The sequence below is a fragment of the Cucumis sativus genome, chromosome 4 (genome assembly GCF_000004075.3).
Source record: "Cucumis sativus cultivar 9930 chromosome 4, Cucumber_9930_V3, whole genome shotgun sequence".
Classification (NCBI taxonomy): domain Eukaryota; kingdom Viridiplantae; phylum Streptophyta; class Magnoliopsida; order Cucurbitales; family Cucurbitaceae; genus Cucumis; species Cucumis sativus.
The window spans coordinates 10,591,459-10,616,112 of NC_026658.2; the positions used below are offsets into that span (position 1 = coordinate 10,591,459).

Here is a 24,654-nt window from a genome sequence, read left to right on the forward strand (position 1 = left end):
TAGAGATATTAAATAAATATGATTTAATTAATTATATTAATATAAATGTATAAGATATTGGAGAAATGTTTTATTCAAATAAGATTTGAATGAAATATTAATTAAATATAATTTAATTAATTATTAACTAATTGATTAATTGTTAATTAATTAGTAGATTTGATATTAAGAATCTCATGATTCTCTCCTACTCCTTTTTCTATTCCAAGAAGGAAAGAAAGCTATAAATATCTAGAATAAAACAGTTTTCTTTAGCCAAGTTCATTAAGAGAAAAAAGCCAAAGTTTTCTCTCTCTGCAAAAAGAGTTTCTCTCAAATATCTCTAAACCTTTTTTCATCTCAATTGATTTCTACAAACCAATCTCATCCCAGAGAATAGGAAGATCTCCGATGGGTGGTTTCCCAATTTGGAGATTGATTTGTAAATTCAGAGACGTCATCGAAAGTAAGTTCTCGTATCTTATCTTTAAAAGCATGCTTAGAATCTATTTAAAATTTTGATTCTAAAATTTTGTCAATGTACCGGTATTTTAAGATTTCCAAATTAATTTGAGAAACGGTTCTTTAAATTATTTCGCTGCCATAGGGCTTTTATCTCTTCACTTACCACATACCAATATGGTAGGGGGAGATGTAACATGGCCAGGCTCAACAGAGGTATCCACCTCCATCAGCATAAAGAGGAAGAGAGTCACATAAAAACTACAGGGAAGAAGGTAATTGAAGAAAATGACGAACAAGACTCTCTGCCTCCTCTGTTGTTGAAAAGGAGAGCCAAGTCAACTTCGAGCTCGCCTAAGAAAAAGGATAAGGTTCACACGACAAGAGAAAACCCATATGAGTAGGACCCTCTACGAAGAAAAAGGAGAAAATTAGTCACCAAGAGATCTCTTGGTGACTAATTAGTCCTTGAAGATGATATACCTCCCCCCTTCCAAGTGCACAAACATTTAATATTATCCCTCCACATCTACAGATGCCCCTCCTGCCTTTCGTGACCATGAAAGGAAAGGAGAAATTATCTCACCTCTTCCTAGCATTGATATTATCCTGCCTCTTGCACCACCACCATCAACAAATACATCACCCATTTCGCCCAGCCAGCAAAACCCTCGTCTGGCTATCACCACGAAAATCATTATTCCCCATCCTTCTTCAGTATTTCCTCTTGCTCATCTCTATCTCTATCTAACTCTCATAATGATCTTCCCTCCTCTCTAAAACATCAAACCCCCAGAGCTCTCCACCGCAATGAAGAACTTTGTCGTCCAGCCAACCATCACCAACAATAGATTTAGACCCTAAACAGCCAGATTTGAACGTCTCAATCATGGAAGTATCAGAAGAGGATGAAGCGGTTGAGAATGCAGTAGAGGATATCATGCCAAGTAACATTGAAAAGCACTTGATCGTTTATGACCCTCTCATAAAAGAAAAATAATTTATCTTTGATGGCGCATGTGAGACAAACTCAACTAGAAAAGTTGAAGCAACAAATGAAGCCCCCGTAAAAGCTAAGAGGATCTTGGTGAGTTGTTCACCAACTTAATCATGGAGCCCATTAAGGATGCTTTTAAGAAAGTACTTAAATGGAAAAGCATCATGTGTGTGGACCAAAACGAAATATAGCTTAAGGTCTTTATCCTCTTCACAAAGAACATGGAACTAAAGACACAAATCGTCAGCCTCAACACCACAGTCATGAGGTTGAGCGCCAAAGTAGATGGTCTTGAAACCATGGTCTTTCAGCTTCATTCAACAATCAAATTGTAGATCGATATGACAAACAATTTGTAGCTCAGATGAAATATACACACACAGTGTTTACCAGCTTGTTCCTCAACACGTCGTATTTGATCCATTGTTTCTCCCCATTCAACCAACAAATCTAGCTCCTAATGAATTTGACTCTCGCTTGGAGAAGTAAATTTGGGGGTGTTACTCTTGGAATTTTTATAAATTTTCCTTTTATGATTTTCGTTCTTTTGTGGCTTTTTGTCAACATAATTTTATGTCTACAAATGGAGCCTCTCACTTTATAATATGTGTGCATAAATTAGCCAGAGAGCAAGTTCCTTATATTGTCCATTTTCTCCCTTTCTTTGAGTTTGAGGAGAAAGCTTAAAAAATGAGAGACAGAGAGTTCATCTTTTGCATCTTCCCTTCACCACTAGGAAAAAATCAGATCCAAGGAGGATGAGAAATCATTCTCTTAGGCATAACACTTTCTTATATATTCCATTTTATATAGTTTTTATTGTATTGCTTTGTAAGATTGACATGGCTTTTAGGCCTAAAGTTATTTTTATGAATACAATGCATTTCTTCTTCCATTCATCTACTCGTCTATTACTTTTCCTCTTTTTTTTATTGAATTGATTAACTTGTTAGCACTAAATTGCGTTTTTAATGCCTAGAGAATCATAGTGTTTCTATTCTAAGTTTTGTTGAGTTAATTCCAATATCAAAGCATTGTTTATTTGAGAGATGAACAATGAGATTGGTGGTAATCACCTGACAAGTTAATGGATGATTTATACCATCTTAAATTATTAAAGCACAAGTCTCTGCTTTTAGATAATCAAACTACTGCTTCAGCTCCATGCCTCGAAATGAGTTCAATCTTCATTCTCATCATTCCAACATGCTCATCTTGCACCACCAAACACCTTAGTGTAAATAGTTAGGGTAAAAACATATTGTGCATAATCTTTATTCTATAGTTATACCGCAGAATCTTTATTGGACTTACTAGGGAGAAAAACTTGCACGACATGTATATCTTTACAAAGCATCAACACATGAATAGAAATGCACCTTTTAACACATAACCTCATTCAGTCGCCTAATAGTCGTTGGCTTATAGCCTAACATGATAAAGCCATGATAGACACTTCTGCATATATATCATGCCACAGTCAAATGGGTGTTGTCCCTGGCAACAACTCAATGGTGAATTCCATTTATATATCAAGTGGAAATCCTAATATTTCCTCTGGGAACACATACAAGAACTCTCTCACTACTATAACATCCTCTAGTCTTAACTTCTCTTTGTGCACTACTAAAACATATGCAAAAAATGTTGGGCACTCTTTCCTCAATAACTTCTGAATTTTCAAAGCTAAAATCAAACTAGATGAAACAACTTTCCTTTGGCCTCTGAACACTACCTTTGGAAATCCTTGTTTTCTGAAAGCTACCTCCTTATGGCAATCCATAGAAGCAAAATGTGCATACAAGAAGTCCATTCTATGTATAACATCTAATTTTTTTCAACTCAAGTGGCAAAAGATCCACTGGCAAGCTAACACCTTCCACTAGCACTTCATAACCTCGCAATGCTTCACTAACTAGCATTGCATCACCAACTGAATTATAAACGTCTAACTATTCATCGAAGGGCTCTAACTTCTTACCCAACTTGCTCATAAACATGCTAGATGCAAAGGATTGTGTAGCACCTAGGTCAAACCAAACATAAGCAGGAAATTACATATGAAAACTGGAAATTACAGATGAGAACTGTATAAGTAATAACATCTGGTGTGTCCTTCGCTTGCTACTAAGTCATGGCATACACCTTGCCCTGCTGACGAGGTCTTCCCACAAATCCCCTCTGCTTCGAACCACTAGTCGTTTCTCCTTCAGCGATTGAAGCTCTCAGATGCTCTACTAGCTGGGACTTGATCCTCTAGTCGCTCTGCATCTTTGTCTCAAATGCGATTTATCCCTATTAAAGTGGCATGTCTTTTTACAGTGATAGCACAACTTCTAAAATCTTGCTTACCTGATTCACCAGTTGTGTGTCTCCTTTAATCTAAGCTTATAAAGCCACTTTAGACTCTACCACAACTCGTTGGTCCTCTAAGTTCTACTCTACTCTTAATTGTCTCAACTAACTATGAGAAGTTTGGCCACTCGATAATAGCTACAACTGGGGTACAGATCTTCTACTATAAACCCCTCTCAAACCTCTACATCTATCACTCACAGATGCTACTATAACCTCAACATACCAAGAAAGCGCAGTATACTTACTTTCATACTCGACCACTGATAGTGACCCTTTCCCTAAGATAAGAAACTCATCTATTTTCACTTCACAGTAAGCACTCAGATAGTACTTATCCTTAAATATGTCTCTGGAGGTCTGTGAACCTAGTGAACTGGCGTCATTGCGTCTCACTAGAATGGACTTTCACCATCCCTCTACCTCCTTCTAAAGTAGGAAAATGGCTAACCTAACCTTTCTCTCTTCAAGACAATCCACTACCTTAAAGCACTTTTCTAGCATGTTGAACCATGCCTTGGCATCCACCGGATATGTCGAATACTAAAAAACTGGGGTACCTAGAGCCTTAAGCGTAAAGATGTTCATGGGGTGAGGTGGAACCAAGGATGCCACTTTCCATCCCCATCCTCGCCCTCTATCCAATTCCTCATCTCCACGAACTTTCCCATAGGAATCAAGTTCCTTGCGGTAAAATATTTCCCTTTTTTTTATGTTCAATCTCATATATCTTTTCCAATCCACATTTACTTGAAATATACATTTCCAATGTTTTTTTTATTTTTGAAAGAATATTATCAATTTTCTTATTTAAAAGAATTAAAATATAAAATTCTCATTGTTTATGAAAAGAAATTTTCAACTATTAGAAGATCCATTTAGAAATCCATCCATAAAATTAAAAAACCCGTACAAGAAAGTAAAAGATGAATCCATGACTCAGTGTATATGAATGATATAACTCGGTGTATCATTACAAAGTATATCGATAATATGTTACTAAATTATCTCAGCATATTACTAAAGTGAATCATTATCAGGTATATCAATCAAGTTTACAAGTACATATTAATAGTGTATCAAGTGTATAAGTAGGACTTCAAGCATATCAAGCATGTTTAATCAATTGAGTGTATCTGTGACCCATATCTAAATCAGTAGGACTAAAATTTGATTAAGTATTTGAAGAAGGCATTTTGATTAGAGCTAGGTGATAAGACATAGAAGTTTGGAGTTCATCACGAGATAAAGAGAAGGCGAGGAAACCTAAGAACACGTGTTGAGTTTCCTCACAAACTGAATTTTAGTCGATGAAGAGTAAGGAAACTTCTTGAAAAAATTTCAAGAATACTTAATGGGCTACTTGTAGGGGATTAAGTCAAGCATGGTTAAGTTAAACTTTAAGCTTACACGTGTACCACTAAGAGCAGGAGCTGGTGAGTTATTAAGAGTGTAGAGGTGACTAATCCATTTTGAGATTAGTATAAATAGAGCAAGAAGGCAGATTATTAATTGGGGGTTACTCTAAAATGTTGAAGAGAAAAAACTTATTGCTAAGTTCTTGTTGTAAAAGGGCTATGAGAGGAGATGAAGTAATCAAGTTTAGTGAGTGGTTTTCTTTATGTGTTTTCAATGTTAAAAGCTTTCTTTTAAGATCTTACTAATTTGAAATGATAAGAATATTTTCAAAGAGATTTCTAAATCAAGCTTATACTATGTTTAAAATATGTTTATGTGTCAAATGAACGTGAAAGTGTGTTCAAACCATTCAATCTTCTTCCTATAGATGAGCTAATTGTTATGTACACATAAAAAGTAAAGGGAACCATGCAGAAAAGCCCTAAGCAATGAGGAGGAAGCCATAATATTCCCGGATGTTGTTTACAATGGTCTAAACGCAATATGATGATTCTTAGAGTAGGGAATGGTTTCAAATTTCTCAACGAAAGAACAACGAGACTAATGAGTGTTATGAAATGAGACAATTAACCATTTTGAACTAAAAGTGTATGCTATGAAAAGTGTTTCCAAAAAGGTTTTCTTAAAATCTCACTAAGTCTTTTGACTTACATCTTAATTAAAGTTTTTCCTTCCAAGTGATCAGGCGTTAAGGCCAAGTGTGAGAGATAAAGGAGAAGGAAGCTAGGCGAGGAAGGTTTTGCAAGGCATTTAAGTTCTTTTTTTGTAATAGTACCTAGGACTTGTTAGTAAAGATGTATGTAAATCACATGGTTTAAGCTAATAAAAATTCTAGTTTTTGTTAATTTCCATTATGTTATGGTTCTGTATCGTTTCGTAAGTTGAAAGTATTCAATGTAAAGTTTTATCGACTTAAGTTAAGGAACTATATTGTGAGCTAAGTCATTAGGCGATTAATTAAGCAAAGCTTAAGGATCTGACCAAAGCTTTCTGACGTTTAAATGCGTCACGAATATTGAAAATTATCCCGCACAACGCAGCGTGTTAAGATGCTTGTGAGACGGTGTGTGACATACAATACATCAGATGTATCAGACATATCACATGTATCAAGCATATCGAATTTGTTGAGTGTATCAATGAAGCATAACAAGTTTATTAGTAGGACATCAAGTGTGTATTAAACTTATTAGTGAAGCATTTAAGTATATTGAAGTCAAAAAGGGTATCAAGTTTATAAAAAAGAATCAAGTGTAACCAAGGAGTATCAAGTGTATCAAGGAGTATGAAGTGTATCAAGTTTATCAAATGTGTATCAATAGTGAGGACTGTAACATTTTTACATCTTGTATATATATAGGTTGGACTTTGTTTTTTCCATTTTTACAAATAATAAATGTGTGCTGTAAACTTAATTATTATAACTTAATTATTATAACTTATTTTATCTTTTTTTAAATTGCCCCTTATAAAGATGGTATATTATAAATATTATGTATTACTTATTTTATGTTAAATATAATTATAAATCATGGTTGGTTAATTAAGTGAGAATTATGAAATCCTAAAAGGATTAGGTTTTGAGAGAATCTATATATGATCATTATACCTAATTTAATTGGATGGATTCATTTGAGAAAGAATTATTTTTAAAGATGGTTATTCTCTTGCCTTTCAAACCTAGCCTTCACATAATAAATTTTCCATATATATCTTTCCCTAAAACAAGTCTCCAATTTATTCTCTAATCACTCCATATTCCTAAGAAATAGAGTCCACACATCAAATTCATTAAGAAATCCAAGAAAAGAACGAGGAAGTTCACGTAGTTTTTGTTCTTCGAGATTCATCGAGGAGTTATAGATTGTGATGTAGATTGTGATCGCTTGAGATGTGAAAAGAAAATCGTGAAGGTTGGAATTTTCAGAGGTAAGTTCTACTTCTCTCTATCTCCAACACCATTAGTAGAATACTAAAGTTATATGTTTGTTTTTATCATCACCTAATATATAATTAGCATGTTGTTTTTATTAAAGAACAATTGTTTTTCGTATTGCATGGCGATCGATCACATGCTTACGAAGGAATGATTCCCTTCTAATCCAATGCAAATAAAAAGATTATCCAATGCAAATAAAAATATTGCTCCCATAGACAGGAGAGCCCATGAATAATTCAGAATTGAGGTTGAATTTTTTTGTTGATATCGAAACCAGGTGATTTGAAAATACAAATCCAATGAGTGATCCTCTAATATCAAATTCTAAAATCCATTAGTCAATTTGACAACTTCAAAGAAAATTACTTGAATTGGATTACCTTTTGATAGAAGACCAAGAAATAAGAGCCAAGGTTTGAACACTTTGTAAGAAAGATGATCCGAATTGATCAAAATTACCTATTGAGCATGCAATCCTAGATCAAGAATTCTAAAACCCAGGTGATGAATATTAAGAAAAATCTCATTCTAAATGCAATATGCAAAGTTTGTTTTTACAACCTAATGGATAGGCTTAAATAGGCGCTTGATAATAAAAACTCTAATGCTAACATAATCAAATGACTAACTGAGCTCGAATCAAATATTATTAAAAAAGATAAAATTGGAAAATAGTAAAGTTGTATCAAAATTATTAAATAAAATATAATTAATAATTTGATGTTTGATCCGTTCATATCTTTCTCACAAGCTTCCAGTGAAAGATTCACCCTCGAATCCAAATGAAAGCCTTTGTAAAACAGTTTTGAAGTAGTGAGAAGGAGAAGAAAACATGCATGGTCAATTTCTCAACACTCATCTCTTGGATGGTCTCCCTTGTAGAGAGCAACCTTGTGGTCATTAGATGTCAAAGCTTGGCATTTGTCTCGAATTTCTTTGAAAAGAATAGTGATACTTCCAACCCTCATTACAACTGTGACCATCAAAAGAACTTGGGTGAACTTTGTTTTATTACTTTTACTTCCTGCAAAAGTTGGAAAGAAGTAATACTAGATAATACTCTAACATTAAGTCCACCTACGTAATAACAAGCTCTCTTGTGTTAACAAGCCTTGAATAATTATACACACCTTCTTCTCCGATTGGTATGTAATTATGAATTTGGGCAGATTAATTCACTGCTGAATTTTTTCCTCTCACCAGATCTTTTTTCTTTCTTTTACTCACGGATATATTTGATTTGATCTAAACCACCTGATTTAATACCAAATGATGTAAAATTGGTAAGATTTGAAAAGTAAGAATCCAATTGGTTAACAAATTTTAAAACCGTCAAATTCATGGATTAACAAACTAAAAAAAAAAATTAATAGAATTGAATTATATTTTGATGGAAAACAAAAAGATAAAAGAGCAACATACAGATGGGAAGATAATGAATAATAAAAAATGTGAAGATCATACTTAAGCACAATGCAGAGAAAAGCATAAGTTGAAGGATGATATGAAAAGTACATTAGTACAGAAAAGAATACAAACAAGAAATCAAAAGAGAAAGAAGAAGAAGAAAGAGAGAGAGTGTGTGTGAATGAATGAAAAGACAAGTGAAACGTCAAATCCACTTCTTCAAAAATCATAAGATTGTCAGAGGGATCAATGTGCTGTCAATCAATCTATTCATTTTTCTTTTTCTATTTCTTTTTCTTTTACTTTTAATAATCAAAAGAGTTTGGTGTATTACTATTTACAAAATAACTTAAAATTTCACCTACTATTTTAAATATGAAAAATTACTCTAATATACTATTTTAAATGGCAATACCTTTCAAATATTTACAACATTTTCAATTATTATTTTAGCTTATAGAAAAATTACTCTAAATAGAAGAAAATGGAAAATACTTACCTCCTGTCACCAAAAAAAAAAAAAAAAAAAAAAAAAAAAAAAAAAAAACTATGGATATTAAAATTTTGGATACTCACCTCTTGATGATTAAAATATTTATAAAATATATTAAAGTTTCACGTCTTGGCAATTATAGATATCATATTTTTAAAAATAACAAAATAAATTAAAATATTTACAAACTATAGAAAAACTTTTTAATTCTATCAATCATACATTTCTATCACTTATCACCAATATAGCTATACTCCTCGTCAAAACATATTAGTGTTTATTAAATATATTTGTTATGGATAAAATCTTAAATTTTGTTATGCTTCTAAATTTTTTTACAATTCCCTTGGAAACTATTGTTTTTTATCAAATTTAAATTTTATTATATTTTATAAATATTTTTGTCTATTTTATTATATTTAAAAATACTGTTTCAAATATTTTATCTTAGTTTGAGTTTTATTTTAGAAAACTGTTCAAAATATTTACAAATTTATATATATATATATATATATATATTCCACGCACCTTTTTTTATAAAAAACTATTATAAATCAACCCATGTTTTCAAAGATATCATTCAACCAACTTGGATCAAAATTAATTTTAAAGAATTAAATTTCAGATTTATTTAAATTAAAAAGGAAAAAGAAACTATTTTTTAATCAACTATTTACACTTTAAAAGAAAATTTTTTCTACCAAGTTTAAATACTTATTTTTCTTCTTTGACTATTCCCTTTAAAATAATAATAGTAACTTCACCTAAGTTATCTTATTTGAAATAGTCTAATTTAGGCTTTTGTTGTTAGGTTTTTTTTTTTTTTTTTAAGAAAAACAATCTAATTTGGAGCAGATATCTTCAATTAAATTTAGTGCTTCAACAACAAATATAGAAAATAGAAATTACACAAACTTTATTTTTTCAATATTTTGACATGATTTGGATGACATTTTGTGTTAGATTTGAGTTGGTACATAGATGGTAAGTGTATTATTTTATATAGCCGTTTTGAATTCAATCAATATTTTATTCACATATATATTATTTAGAAGGGTAGGAAAAAAAATCATATTGGACAATTATTTTTAGTATAAATAAGAGTAGGTGTGAATATGAACATATACTAACTTTGTATTTAAAAAAATGATTGAAGGTTTATTTTTGTGTGTATATAGACACACACGTAAGTAGGTACATGCAAGAATTGAGAAAACAAAAAAGTAAAGATGGATGAATGTCTTGAAATCGGAAATAGTAGGATAGTAATATGAAGCTCATATTTTGATTCCATGTATTGAATAAAGAAGTGAGTTTTGGGGATAAAAGTTTTGGAGTTGATGTGGAGGAAAAAAGAAAAGGTGGGGTTGTGAAATAATGGAAAAGTAAAGAGTTTAAAAGCAAAATCTTGGAATGGCAACAAAAGTAAATAATATGCTTTCCCATATTGTCCCCATCCAAACAATGCCATCTCTTTCCACCACTAAGCTGCAGCACCCGCCGCCCCCATACGGTGGCTTCGCTAATATCACTAATATCTCCGGTAGCCTTTCTTTCAAAAAATAAAAAAATAAAAAAATAATCCATGCACACATTATTATTATTTTGAGAAATTGTGAAAAATAAAAACTTGGACAAAATATTTAATTTATTTTACTACATTTTGAAAGATGTAATAAATTCAAATATTGAATAAAAAGGGTCACAGGTGTGAGTTATTAGTGGTCTGTGTTCCACATGTGAGCACAGGCATTTTATTTTATCATTATCTTCACAATTTTAATTTTCTGGTATAATATATATTGCCATATGATAGTGTCAATGAGATCTCATATCCTTATCCACTAGTTTTTTCTACTAAGTTTTGGTGTTTGGTCTCTCCCTTTTAACCACTGCCTCTCTAATATCATAAATTCCATAAAAGAGTAATAAAAACAACAACATTTGTGATTTTGCCAATTCATTTGGATTTGGTTTCTAATTTAATTACTCTCTAAAATTTCAAATTTTTACAAATTTTCATCTTCAAATCTATAGCTTTTGCTTCACTTTACATTTTACTTTACATTTTCTTACACAAACCTACACTCTACCAATTCAAATTTTCTACTTTTTAACTTCCATTTTTTACTATAAACTAAAGTGCACAACAAGGTTACACTTAAAATATTTTATTTTTCTAATGATTATTAACATTGATTTTAGTAATGATGAAACACTTCAACTTTCTAAAATTAAATGATTTAAAGACTTTAAATCGTAACTAGACTTTTTATATATATATATATATGTATATGTATATATATTTTGTAAAACTTAAAGTAATTAGACTAATGTTAAAACAGAGTACGTTTAATGTTGCTTATATTTTAATTAAGGTATGTTTTAAATTATCCAAACTTTCGCCCAATTTTAAATTTACTCCTTCAAAACTAACTTTTATTTTTATTAATTAAATAATAATAATAGTATAGTTTTTCTTGACGCCAAAATGTTGTAAGATTGATTGTACATAAAATTATTGGTTAAGATGTGCATAAAAAAACCTAAAATTTAGAATCCACATGGAAAAATATCTAAACTAAAATTGAACAAATTTCAAAATATAAAAATTAAAATATTAGTAAAATTAGACAATAATATTTATAAATTAAATATGGTTGAACTCTTTTACATATACACCATTAAGTTATCACACCAACAAGTGATATATGAATGTAGATGACAAACTTTAAATCAACTTTATTTCATTAGTTAAGTCATTACTAGTAAGTTGTGAATATCAAAAATTTATATATACATTCATGAATGCATGTGATGATGGGAAGATGTTATGAAAAGTGTTTATCATTTCAATTCTAAGGAACTCATTCTAAAATTTAAAGCTCTTTTATGTTCATTTAGAAATACTTATTATGAGGAAAAAGTTATTTTATTATTCCAAATAATTTTGGTATTTAAAGTAATTTTTCTTTTTTTGAATAATATAAAGACATACATACATATAATGTATATGTATGTATTAATATTATTTAAGAGATGGAGAAGCTTATAGAAATTATCCACATGAAAAGGAGCAGCCATTTATAAAATTGGATAAGATTTTTTGAGGGAGAAGTGTGGACAAATCTAGTAGATTCCTTTTTAGTTAAGTATTATTTTAATATTACAATAAAGAAAAAAAAGAGTATTATTTTAATAATGTAATATTTAAGTTTATATATTCTCTTCTTAGAGTGCATTAGTTAAAAGATACAAATAAATAAATAATTCCAATATTATGGATGCGTAGGATAAAACTCTTTTAACTGCCCACACTAATTAGACATTAAATGAAAAACATATACATCCATAATTTACTAATATATTTGAAAAATTATCCTTTAAATTTCACTATTTTTCTCTATACAATCGTTTATGGGTACCTAAATCTAAATTTAAACAATTTTTTTTAACATTTTTTTGGTTGATTATTATTTATATTTGAAACACGATGCTTTAGATTTGACTATTTTTGTTACATTTGACAATCCAATATCTAAACGATTTTTTTACGATCTTTTATATTTGACACATATCTTCAAAAATCAAATAACAATATAAAAAAAATAACACAATTTTAAACTAAATAACCGTTTGAGAAAAATATAAAAAAAATTAGTGAAGAAAGAAAAAGACGCTGGGAAGGAAAACAAAAAAAATACATTTGAGAAAAAAAGAAAAAAATTGCAAAAGAAAAAGGATATGAAAAGGAAAAATGGCCAAACAAAGAATATGAAATGAAAGAACAAATAAAAATATTTTTAGAAAAACTGCAGAAGAGAGAAAGAAAACTTTGGATGAAAAAATATCACCAATCAAAGAGGAAAAGAAAAAAGATTGCAAAAGGGAATTGAAAGACGACCGTCAAGAAAAGCAAACCTAGAATTTTTAAGAAAAAGGTAAATTTCATACGCCTTTTCAATTTGTGACACAGACCATAAATATTTGGCTCGTTTGTTCTATTTATGAAAGTTAACCTTAATTTTAACATTAAAAATTGTATTAGTGATTTTCTTAAATTAATAATGATGTTCTTCCTTTTTTTATATATATATATATATATATATCACATTTTATATATATATATATATATATATATCACATTTTTTAAATTTATTTTTTTAAGAAAAACAAGCTAGAGTTGCAAATATAGCTGTTAGATATATAACAATATTATAAAAAGATTGCAAATATAAGATCTTGGGATTTTAAAGGGGCACAGTCACCATACCAAAAACAAAATATAGTAAAAAAACGCATTATTTAAGATATATATGGTAATTTGACACTTCAAAACTAATATTAAAATACAAAAATCGGGAATGTGAGATACAAAAACCGAGAATGTGAGGGGGCATGTGCCCCGACCTCTTAATAGATCCATCATAGACTTTGCTATATTTACATTTCTTTTATAGAAAAAATATTGTTATATGGTTAGTTATTATTCTTAAAATTATTATTTATTATAATTAAAAAATAATTACAAAATTATCTTCCTATTAGTTAGTAGTGTTGGAATAAGTGTTTGAAAATGAAATGCAAATGTGTTTCCTCTCCGATGAAGAAAAAATGTATAATTCCTCCAAAATTTCTAAAAAATTAAAAGAAATGGATGGTTTAAAAGAAGCGAGTGTATGCAAGAATGGGTAACTAATACATAAAAGATAATTTAATGAATACAACAATATATATGCAATAGTATTGGGTATACAAAAAAAAAAAAAAAAAAAGTTTACTATTGGGTATAAAAGAATATCTCTCTACCTAAAAAGTCCTTCAACCATTTTATTTTTACCCAACTTAGTTAACAAGATTGTAAGTAGTATACCGAAACTTAAGGTTGTGTACCATGAAAATTCTTGGTAAGCACTTGAAACCAATAAATCAAAGAAATCAGTCATTTCAAGAATCTAAAAGAATAGCAGTTAGCAAGGAGAGCTGTTTAATTGATTGTGACAAATTGGAAACAAGAAAATGAAAGAAAGAAATCTTAATCTAATAAGCAATTGAATTGTAAGCAAGAAATGAAGAAATGAAAGGCAAGTGTTCTCTTCCAATTAAAAAAGTAGAGAATTGGGTGTGATTCATTTTAATTCTAATCATTGAAACAAAGGGTATGTGTATTCAAATTGATCCTCAATCAATTTTTCTCCTAATTTAATAAACAATGCAGAAGAACGACATTAATCTAATTCATGCAATCAGCTATCCATATTAGGGTTTCGCATTAAAATTTAACTGAAGGCTTTTCAAAGCATCTATCTTTAAAAAGATTCATTGGGATATTGGGAAAATTGAATAGGATACTAAATGATGCTAAAGAATTCATTCCAAGATCATCAAAATTCATGCTTTAATAACGAGTTTACTACCACTAAATATTAAGGTTAAAATTTAAAATTATAGAGCGAATGACGCTCATTGAAGAAATGTTGAGTTGTGAATCACGCTCTGTTTAGACAATTCACGTCTTTGCTAAGTGTGCAAACAATTTGAAATATTTCATAGTGTCTCCAAGATAAAATAGACAACATGATTGAAACTAGGGAAAGACGGATTAAAATACGGATAGTGGAGAGGAAAGAGTAAGAGAAAGAGAAGATGAAATTAAAAAAAAAAAAGAGGGATGGGATGGGAGAATAGAAGAGTAGAGAAAGGGAAATTTTATAGAATGCTTCTAAAATGTGGAGAAAAGGCTTTTTATGGGCTTGGCTCACAACGGTTCAGGAAAACCAAAACATCTTAAGGATCAGAAAACGATTAAAAAAAAGAAACTAATTTCCTTTGTAGATTACCATTAGTTTTGATAAAAAAAAGAAAAGAAAAAAGAATTATAAAATGAGGTGTTTCTCTTTTTTTGTTTCCTTTTGTTCTTCCCACATGCTTTGACACTTTCCAATATTTTAGGCTTTGTGCTTCTTTTATAATAATAATAATTATTTAGCAATTTGTTAAAGGAGACAATGCTCATTCTATGAGAACATGTAATATCACCTCTTTCCCACTGCCAATCACATGTAGTCTCCTACTACAAAAATACTTGCTACCTAAATAATTCCTTTTTTCTTTTCTTTCTTTTTCTTAAAAAAAGAACATTCATTTCTCTCCATTTTCTTTTTTGTTTTTCCATCCTCAAAAAATATGTTACAATCATTTGTAGTTAATTTCTTTGTTTTAGTTTTTTATAATTAAGTCTTTTTTTTTTTTTTTGTCTAATTTGTTGGATGATTTGGATATTTAAGTATAATAGTTGAATTTAAATTTTACATTAGTAATTATGATAGAATAGAAAATGAAGACATTTGAATGCATAAGTGTTGTAAACTTAATTTATATATATATATATATATATATAAATTACCTAGAAGGGAACTGAGTTATCTCAATCAATTTCGTATCATGGGGTGTGAAAGTTTTGAAAGAATAGTGTTTTTTATCAACGTTATCATAGTTAATTGGTATTTTAATTAATGTGGATCACATAAGTAAATAAGGACTGTATTCTTTTTCAATAAAAGTTAATGAAACTTTAATCCAAAATTATTAAAATTGGTAGGTTTTAATTCTTATGAGCCCATATATTTAACATTTAAATTACAAACCTATTTTATTGGCTAATTTTCAATATTTTTATTTTATATACATGTGTGGGTCTTTTAGAAAATATAATATAAAATAATTTCAAAAATGGAAAAACTCCTCCCCTCGAATGTTCCTCGTTAATTGACCTCCAACGTGTAATATATTTGGTAAACGATCGTTTAAATTTAACTATTTCTTATATTATGATTTTTAGATTTGGGTCCAAATCTAAACTATTTTTTTTCAAGATTTTTTATATACGATGGTTTAAACTTGACACAATCATTATGATCAATTTTTTATAAAAATAATTGTGCACGTTTAGATTTTATCGTTTAACTTTAGATAGTTAAATCTCAACAACTTTTTTTCAAGATTTTTTGTTACACCATAGAGTCATAGTTGGTGCACAATCATTTAAATTTAAATTTGATACTTAAATCTAAACATTTTTTTTTAAAGATATAGACTCTTTGGTACACGATCATTTTAGATTTTATGGCTATTTTTATACACGATCGTTTAGATTTGACAATTCAATATCTCAATCAAGATATAGACCTTTTAACTATATATATATATATAACTTGGTTATAATTTTAATATACTTATATATATATTTAGAAAAATGTATAACATAGCATTAAAATATAATGAGTAAAATCATCTCAAAGCAAGAGAGAGAGAGGGACTGTTGTGAAAAAGAAACCTACTATTTTGGTGTACAAGTTTTCCCTCAATGTATTCTCTTTTTCCTAAATAATAAAAATATTTGTTAGAATGAATTTCAGAAACAAGTGTGGTTTCATCTCAATATCAATTATTAAGAAATATAACTCGAAACATGTTTAAAGGAGACTTCAAAAACTTTAAAACAATAATTGTAAATACAAGACAATCAAGCTCAAAATATATATTTGCATGATATATAACAAAAGACAAAAGAATTCGTACATATAAAGAAATTTAGATCATATTGTCGGTAAAAAGTTTATTAGTGATAGAATAAATCTCACTAATAGAAATTTATCGACATTAGATTATATAGCGTTTTGCTATATATTTACAATTATTTAAAAATGTTGCTATACACTTAATTATTATTTTAAAAGTCTCATCCAATACTAACATAACACGAGAAATTAATTATTTAATATATAGGTTTCTCACAATGATTTTGCAACTTTAGTAATCAAAATATGATTGTAATCAACCCATATACTTTTAAAACATACAATAAAATGTGGGTTATAATTAGCATTCGAACTATGGGTCTTCGAAAATCATGAGACAAAGTTTCATTGCTTTTAGTGTGCATGACAGTGGAAAAGTTGAAAGATAAAAGTCACCCTTTAAGACCACTCAACAAAATCATACATTATTCTATGTGTGTTTTTCACTCATATCACTCTTCCATTCAATTATTTTGAGATTATTATTTTCATGGATTTAAGGTTTGTTTCAATTCTGTAAAGAGTTTAGGTGAAATAGATGCATTTATCAATCACATACATTTTGAAAAGAGTTATATTCTTAGTTTTGAATGAACTATTATCGAGATCACCTCCATAATTAAAAAAGTAATTTTTCTTTGTTGGTAACTATTATAAAATCAACAATTAAAGATAAGTAGAAACCACGAATAATAAAAAAATCACTGATAAAGAGAGATCATATCACACTTCAAATTAAAAAGAATATTTTTAGTTGTTCAAAAAAATATATTTAATTCTAATCCTAACCAACGTATGAGTTATTTGTAACCTTTTTGTTTTCTTTCTAAAATTAAAGTCTCGAGACGATAAACCAAATAAGGAAAAAGAGGGAGAAGAATTTGGGTAAAATTTATTTGAAAATTGAAAAATTAATATATGATACACTATTTGAACGTAGAGTTCAAGATGAATGACTGTTTATGTAACTTACAAATTTACTTTTGAATTTGAATAGTTGTTCTTTTATTTTTTTTATTTTTTATTTTTATTAATGGGGCTTGTCGTTTAACTTTATTGCATAATAATCCTACTACTTTAAAATTTAAAAGATACCCTTTTGGTGATAAAGAAGAAGACATATCCCTTTTTTCTTGCCTTCCTTTTTAGGTTTTTTAGTTGATACCCAATGTGAAATATATTTGTAATTTGGTTATTCAAACTCTCTAACCCTACGTTTTATTCATAAATATTGTCTTTTATTTTACAATATAAAAGAGTTCAAACCTTTTCACTTCTTCATCAATAATATACATTTAAACCAATATTTAAATTAGTGGAGCATTCCTAAATTTAATTTATTTAATTTGATCGTCCATCATCATTCATTTATATATATTGATAATTAATCTCTCTTTACCTATATGTACTTGTATTGAAAAGCTATGATACTTCCAAAAGTATTTTAAAACAATTTTATCTTTTCTCAAATTTTATATTTACAAATAATTTAATGGTTGAGTTGGTAATCCAAGTTCTAACCTTCATATAGATATTATAAATTTTATGCTTAGTTAAGCTATTATGTGTAATTTAGACCATTTTATTTATATATTAAATAAAAAGTTATTACTCTTGTTAGACTTAATATATATGAATGAAGTTGAAAATGGGACAACCCAAAATATATTGGGAATAATTGTACAGAGGACCCTTTTAAAGGATCCAAATCAAAAATAACTCAAAGTTAAAAAAAAAAACAAATGACATTATTTTTCTTATTTCTTCAATTTTATGTTTTGGTTTTTCGTTGTTTTTTCTTCTTCCATTTTTCTTTCATTATGCATTTTTTCATTGTATGAAAGATGAAAAACAAGAGAAAGAAGCAAGGAGGGAGAGGAAGAATGTGAACAAAGAGAAAAAACAAATTATTAACGTACTTAAGAAACTAGAGAAAGAAGTTAGAAGGTAGAACAAGAAGTTAGAAAGAGAAGTTAAAATGATAGAATAGAAGGAGAAGCTAAAACAATAAAATATTAAAGAAAAACGGTCTAATGAGGAGGAACTAGAAAAATGAACTATCATCGAAAATGAAAAGGTAGAAAGAGGAGTTAGAACGAGAAGCTAGAAGAAGAAGTGAGAATTTGTGGGCTCAATTACCAGGACTGACGTAAGCAAAAGACATTTTTTTGAACAAATTTGAATTTTAAGCCCAATTTTATTTGAACTCGTAATAAGGTTATTTGTGCAAAACCATGTGGATAATAGTTAAGTGTAGAATTTGAAAGAATGAGAATTTTGAGAACTTTTATTTTAGTGTTCCTCTCATTTTGTTTAAAGTTTAATTTAATTTTATAAATATATAAATAAAGAAAATGTATGTTTACATCCCATAAAAAAAACGTTTAGTTCCGTTTGAATATACTTTTTCTTTAGAAAATATAAACTCATATTTTTGATGAAGAAACAAAAGAAATTAGGAATGGAACCCACATCTTTGGTTAAAGATAATATTAAAAAATACAGCAACATAAACAAACAAATACGAGATTCTGCCAAATTTTTGTTTCATATACACTCTCACAAATGCATACATACATTATATTAAATTTAGTGTCTTGCTTTATACAAAGAATCTACAATTGCAGCCCAGTTCCAACAATCCCATTTAAACCCCTCCAAATATATATATCATTTCACACTTTCAATTACATTTAGCACATAATTGTTGGTAAACTATTCAAACATCTTTTCTCTATACTATTAATATCACATAATTTAATTATGTCTAATATATATATGACTTGTATTTTTTTAAAAAATATAAATAAAGTTTAACATCAAATTTTAAATATATTAATTATTAAGGTTTGAAATCACTTTCGGTCCCTAGACTATATCACGGCCTAAGTAAAAATTTCATTCCCAAAATGTGTAGCAATTTAGTTCTTTCAAACTTATATGTAGCAATTAAAGCCTTCTAATTTAAAATTTGTAGAAATTTAGGTTTTATCATTAATGTTAGTATTAAGATTTAATAATCTTAATAAGTCCATGAACTAATCAAAAGATACAAAGTCAACTAGTTAATAAAAATTAAAAATTAATTTTGATTAAAAGAAGTTACAATAGAGATTAAGATTACATTTGGGATTGATTTAGAAAGAAATAAAAGTGATTATAAAAGAACCTTAATATAACTTTTTTGTGTTAGGAAACACATTATGATTCAGTCCTCTAAAATGACTTTTGAATCACTTCCTCATTTAACACTCCTTTTAATATCACTTCTTTTCTTCTACCTAGCATTTAGATTCTCATAAAAGCATATGCAATTTTTTTTTTTACTAAAATTAATTTTAAAATTTAAAATTTTAAAATTAGAAAAGCATGGTAATGAACGAAACTCGAAAAAATATACCAAAATATTAAATTCCATTAATGATAATACTAATAGCCACTCATAGACATAAATATCTAAAAATGATAGACTTCTATCACTAATCTATTATTCGATAGAATATAAAAGTTTACTAAATTTTAAATATTTCTTTATTCATTTTACTATATTTCATAATAATGCTACTTAAATAAATATAAGCAATCGTCGAAATATTTTCGATCTAGGTACCAAAATGGAAAAGGCCATGAAACTAGTTGTTTAAAAAAATATTTCATGTTTGCGTTTATGTTTCATCACTGTTATTTGTTGTTCTAAATATAAACAATCCTTTTTCAAAAATAAACAAAAAAAAAGATGTGACATTTGGGTAGCAAAAATTAAAGTCGATTTGATTGGGTATGGTAAGTAGTAGATGTAAATCATCATTTTTCAAATACAAACAATCTCCCAAAATTTAAATGAGGAAAAAAATCATTTAAATTTTATACTAAAATATATTAGATGGTGGATGTGAAATAGATAGGGGTTGGTATTAATAATAATAAATTATATAGAGCCCATTTTAGTTATTATTATTTTTTCATATATTACAACTAAGTTTACCCGTAGTGCCAACAATTGTTTTAAAAACTAGGTCAACCCCAAACAAAATCTAAATTATTAACAAATATAAAGTTAGAGAAATTTAATATATTTACAAATAAACCAATATTTAAGGACTAAAGATATTATATGATGGTATTAGATAAAAAAAAAAAGAAAAAATTTAATATATAAAAAGAAAAAAAAGAAAAAAAGAAAAGTAGTTTAGTAATCCCCATCTCCCATCCCCACATTAATTTATGCTACAACTGTTTTTGTTTTAAGTACCTCAACCTCTGAGAATACCCACACTCACCCATATTCATAAAACCATAATCTTCTCTCTCTTTATTCTCTCTCTCTCTCTCTCTCTCTCTCTTTCTCCTTCTTCTTCTTTTTTTCTTTTTTGAACACTCTCTCCTCTCTCCTTTCCTTCAAGAGCAACACAACAACTGGGATTTTCCTTTCAAACAGAACAAATATTGCAAATATCAATCATTTAAACAATCCTCTCTCACCAACTCTCTCTCTCTCTCTCTCTCTCTCTCCCAACAACAAAAGAAAAAAAAAAAAAAAAAAACAAATCAAATCAAATCCCTAAACCCTAACTCAAAAACAAACTACACTCAAACCTTTTCCCTTTTTGAGCTATGACCTTTGAAGACTCCTTAAGATCTCTTTCTCTTGATTACCTTAACCTTCTCATCAATGGCCAAGCCTTTAGTGATGTCACCTTTAGCGTCGAGGGTCGTCTCGTCCACGCCCACCGATGTATCCTTGCTGCACGTAGTCTCTTCTTTCGCAAGTTCTTTTGTGGCTCCTCCTCCGACTCCAACTCCTCTCCCGGTCCGGTTTTCGATTCTCGTTCTCCTTCCGGATCCAATTCCCGTGGCAGCAGTGGAGCTAACTCAACATCACTTCCACCGCAAGGTGTTATCCCGGTGAACAGCGTAGGGTACGAGGTGTTTCTACTCTTGCTCCAGTTTTTATATAGTGGTCAAGTTTCGATTCTGCCGCAAAAGCATGAGCCTCGCCCGAATTGTGGCGAAAGAGGGTGTTGGCATACACATTGCTCCTCAGCCGTGGATCTCGCTCTCGAAACTCTAGCTGCCGCTAGATCTTTTGGGGTTGAACAGCTCGCATTGCTTACTCAGGTTTTCTATTTTCTTTAGCTTTTTCGAATGTTGCTTAAGCTGATGGATTTCAGTAAATGGAGTCAATTATTGTTACTCTTTTTTGTTTTCTCTGTTTCTAAAATGGGGGGTTTCAATGTAATCTTTCTCTCTCTAAAATCTTGAGGAATGTTTAGTTTCTCTTGGGATCTCTTCCTCTTTCTCTCTCTCTTAACAACATTTTACCCTTCTTCTTTTTTTTTCTCTCTCTCTCTCTCTGGTCATTTGGTTGTTTTCGTGTGTTCTTGGGATTTGGACTGATTAAGTTGTTGGAAGCTGATTTTAGCAAAAGAGATTTTTCTTATTAATTCCTTTTTTCTATATTCCCTCCATTAACATTCTCATATATATGTAATTTCTCTTTATATCTTATGTAGTTTTTCAAGCCCTTCCCCCCCAATGCTATTTGTTTTTCCTCTCCCATTTTTTCTATCCTTTTCTTTTTCTCCCCAATCAGATATATATGATATGTATGTATAAATTATAATTTTTTTTTTCTTCACTCCTTTTTTTTAATTTTTTTGGGTTTAATTTTGGGAAAGGAGAAGTAATTTCTGAGACTAGTTGGAATATTTCTTAAATGGGTATATTGATTTAATTTGCTCAAAATCATTAAAAACTATGTTCTTCCAAACATCATTAATCCATACTAAGAGCAAATGTAGATTAGACATTATAAAAACACCAACATTTTAAGCATTATTATTGTGCTTTAAGATTTAGGAGAGTTAAATCAATCATTAGATTATTGGTATTTTCATAGCTTTTACATAAAAAGATCGATTTTATTTCTTTTAATTTTTATTATGATCAGATTTATCTTTTCTTAATAGATTTTTTCTTCTTCTTCTGTGAACAATTTTTTGTATAGTCCAAAGTCCTTGTTTCTTCCTTCTCTTGAGAGGCAGAACTTAATTTCTAAGCTATGTTGCATGAACAATTTTTGTGAGACACAATTAACTTTGGTAAAGTAAGATTCATTTTATTTAAAGCTTCCTTCTAAATTTATATGTCACACTTCGATCCCCTTGTATATTTGTCAATGGAATGAATAATACTAACTTATAGTTGAATAAAAATGCAGATTATTATTGATTAAAACACTTTTGGATTGAAGACTAGCTAGTGATATTGTTAATGATATGAAAGTGGGGATTGAAGACTTCCTTTAATTTCCTTCTTATACCAAAATTTACATTTTTATTAACGAATTTTTGGTGTATTATTGGACATTTCCAGAAGCAATTGGTAAGCATGGTAGAGAAAGCTTCAATTGAAGATGTAATGAAAGTTCTAATTGCTTCAAGAAAACAAGACATGCATCAGCTATGGACTACTTGTTCTCATTTGGTGGCAAAATCTGGCCTTCCAACAGAAGTTCTAGCGAAACATATTCCCCTCGATGTAGTTGCCAAAATCGAGGAGCTTCGCCTCAAATCCTCCCTTGCTCGTCGATCATCGTTAATGCCTCACCACCACCACCACCATCACCACCTCCAGCTCAGTGCTGCAGCTGACCTAGAGGAGCAAAAGATTCGTCGAATGCGGAGAGCATTGGACTCCTCCGACGTCGAACTCGTCAAGCTAATGGTCATGGGCGAGGGCCTAAATCTCGATGAAGCATTGGCATTGCATTATGCTGTTGAGAATTGCACCCGAGAAGTTGTCAAAGCCCTACTTGAACTTGGAGCTGCGGATGTCAACTACCCAGCCGGGCCGGCAGGGAAAACACCCTTGCACATTGCATCCGAGATGGTCTCGGCGGACATGGTAGCCGTCCTCCTCGACCACCACGCTGATCCAACCATTCGAACAGTCGACGGGGTGACACCGCTTGACATTCTAAGAACCCTAACTTCAGATTTCCTATTCAAAGGAGCAGTGCCAGGGATGACACACATAGAACCAAACAAGTTGAGGCTTTGTTTGGAGTTGGTTCAATCAGCAGCACTTGTAATATCAAGAGAACAAGGGAATAACAACAACAATAATGGAAATAATAATGCATCGTCTTCAAATCCAATTTATCCGCCAATGAGTGAAGATCACAGTAGCAGCAGCAATGGAAGCAATTTGAATCTTGACACAAGATTGGTTTATCTTAATCTTGGAGCTAATTCTGGTTCAGCTCAAATGGGAGCTGATGGAGCTGATCATAGACATGGAGGAAATGACCCAACAATGTATCATCATTCCCATGATTTCTAAACTCTATCTCACTACTTCAAATTTTTATTATATATATCTTTCTTTCTATTTACCAAAATATATATCATCAATATATATATTTATATGTGTCCCATCCCATGCATTATATATATAGTGAGAAAGAGAGGATATATAATTAAAATTGTGGAGCTCATTTTGCTTTACATGGGGTTTTGAGTAAGCAAAATATTTCCAAGCATATTTTTGTGCGATTCTGCCAAATTATTCAATTCTGATTTTCTATAAAATATTTTTGTTTTGTTTGTTTGTGTATGATGAGATTAAGATGCATAAAAATGGTACTATCTTGAAATGCACCAAATATATATATTTTTAAAATTTAATTATGGTAGTATTTGTTTTTGTTTTCGTTTTTTTTTTTTTTTTTTTGTCATTAGGGGATTCCTTTTTTTCTTTTCTTTCGTTCTTTGATTTCAATTCTTATAGGTTTATTCAATGGTGACTCTAGAAGGAGAATTTCAAAGAGGACTATCCATGCATTGAGGTTGCAAGACGAGAGATTAATTTGATTTATACGTGTGTGTGTATGATTTACTTCAGTGAGTAAATTATTGTTCGAATTTCAAATGTGGAGAAAGAGATCAATTGTTTTTTAAATTCAAATCATTTCCAAAGTCTCTTCTTCTTCTTTTTAGTTCCTTCTCTCTGTTTTTTTTTT

General features: G+C 29.6%; 1 protein-coding gene across 1 annotated transcript; it reads left to right on the forward strand.

Moving 5' to 3' along the window:
- Positions 1 to 20,906: 20,906 nt before the first annotated feature.
- LOC101215628 (BTB/POZ domain and ankyrin repeat-containing protein NOOT2) lies at positions 20,907 to 24,174 on the forward strand. Its single transcript, XM_004150202.3, has 2 exons — positions 20,907 to 21,749; positions 23,007 to 24,174. The coding sequence occupies exons 1-2, from the start codon at positions 21,246 to 21,248 to the stop codon at positions 23,973 to 23,975; spliced, it is 1,473 nt and encodes a 490-aa protein (XP_004150250.1). The 5' UTR covers positions 20,907 to 21,245; the 3' UTR covers positions 23,976 to 24,174.
- The last annotated feature ends 480 nt before the right edge of the window (positions 24,175 to 24,654 follow it).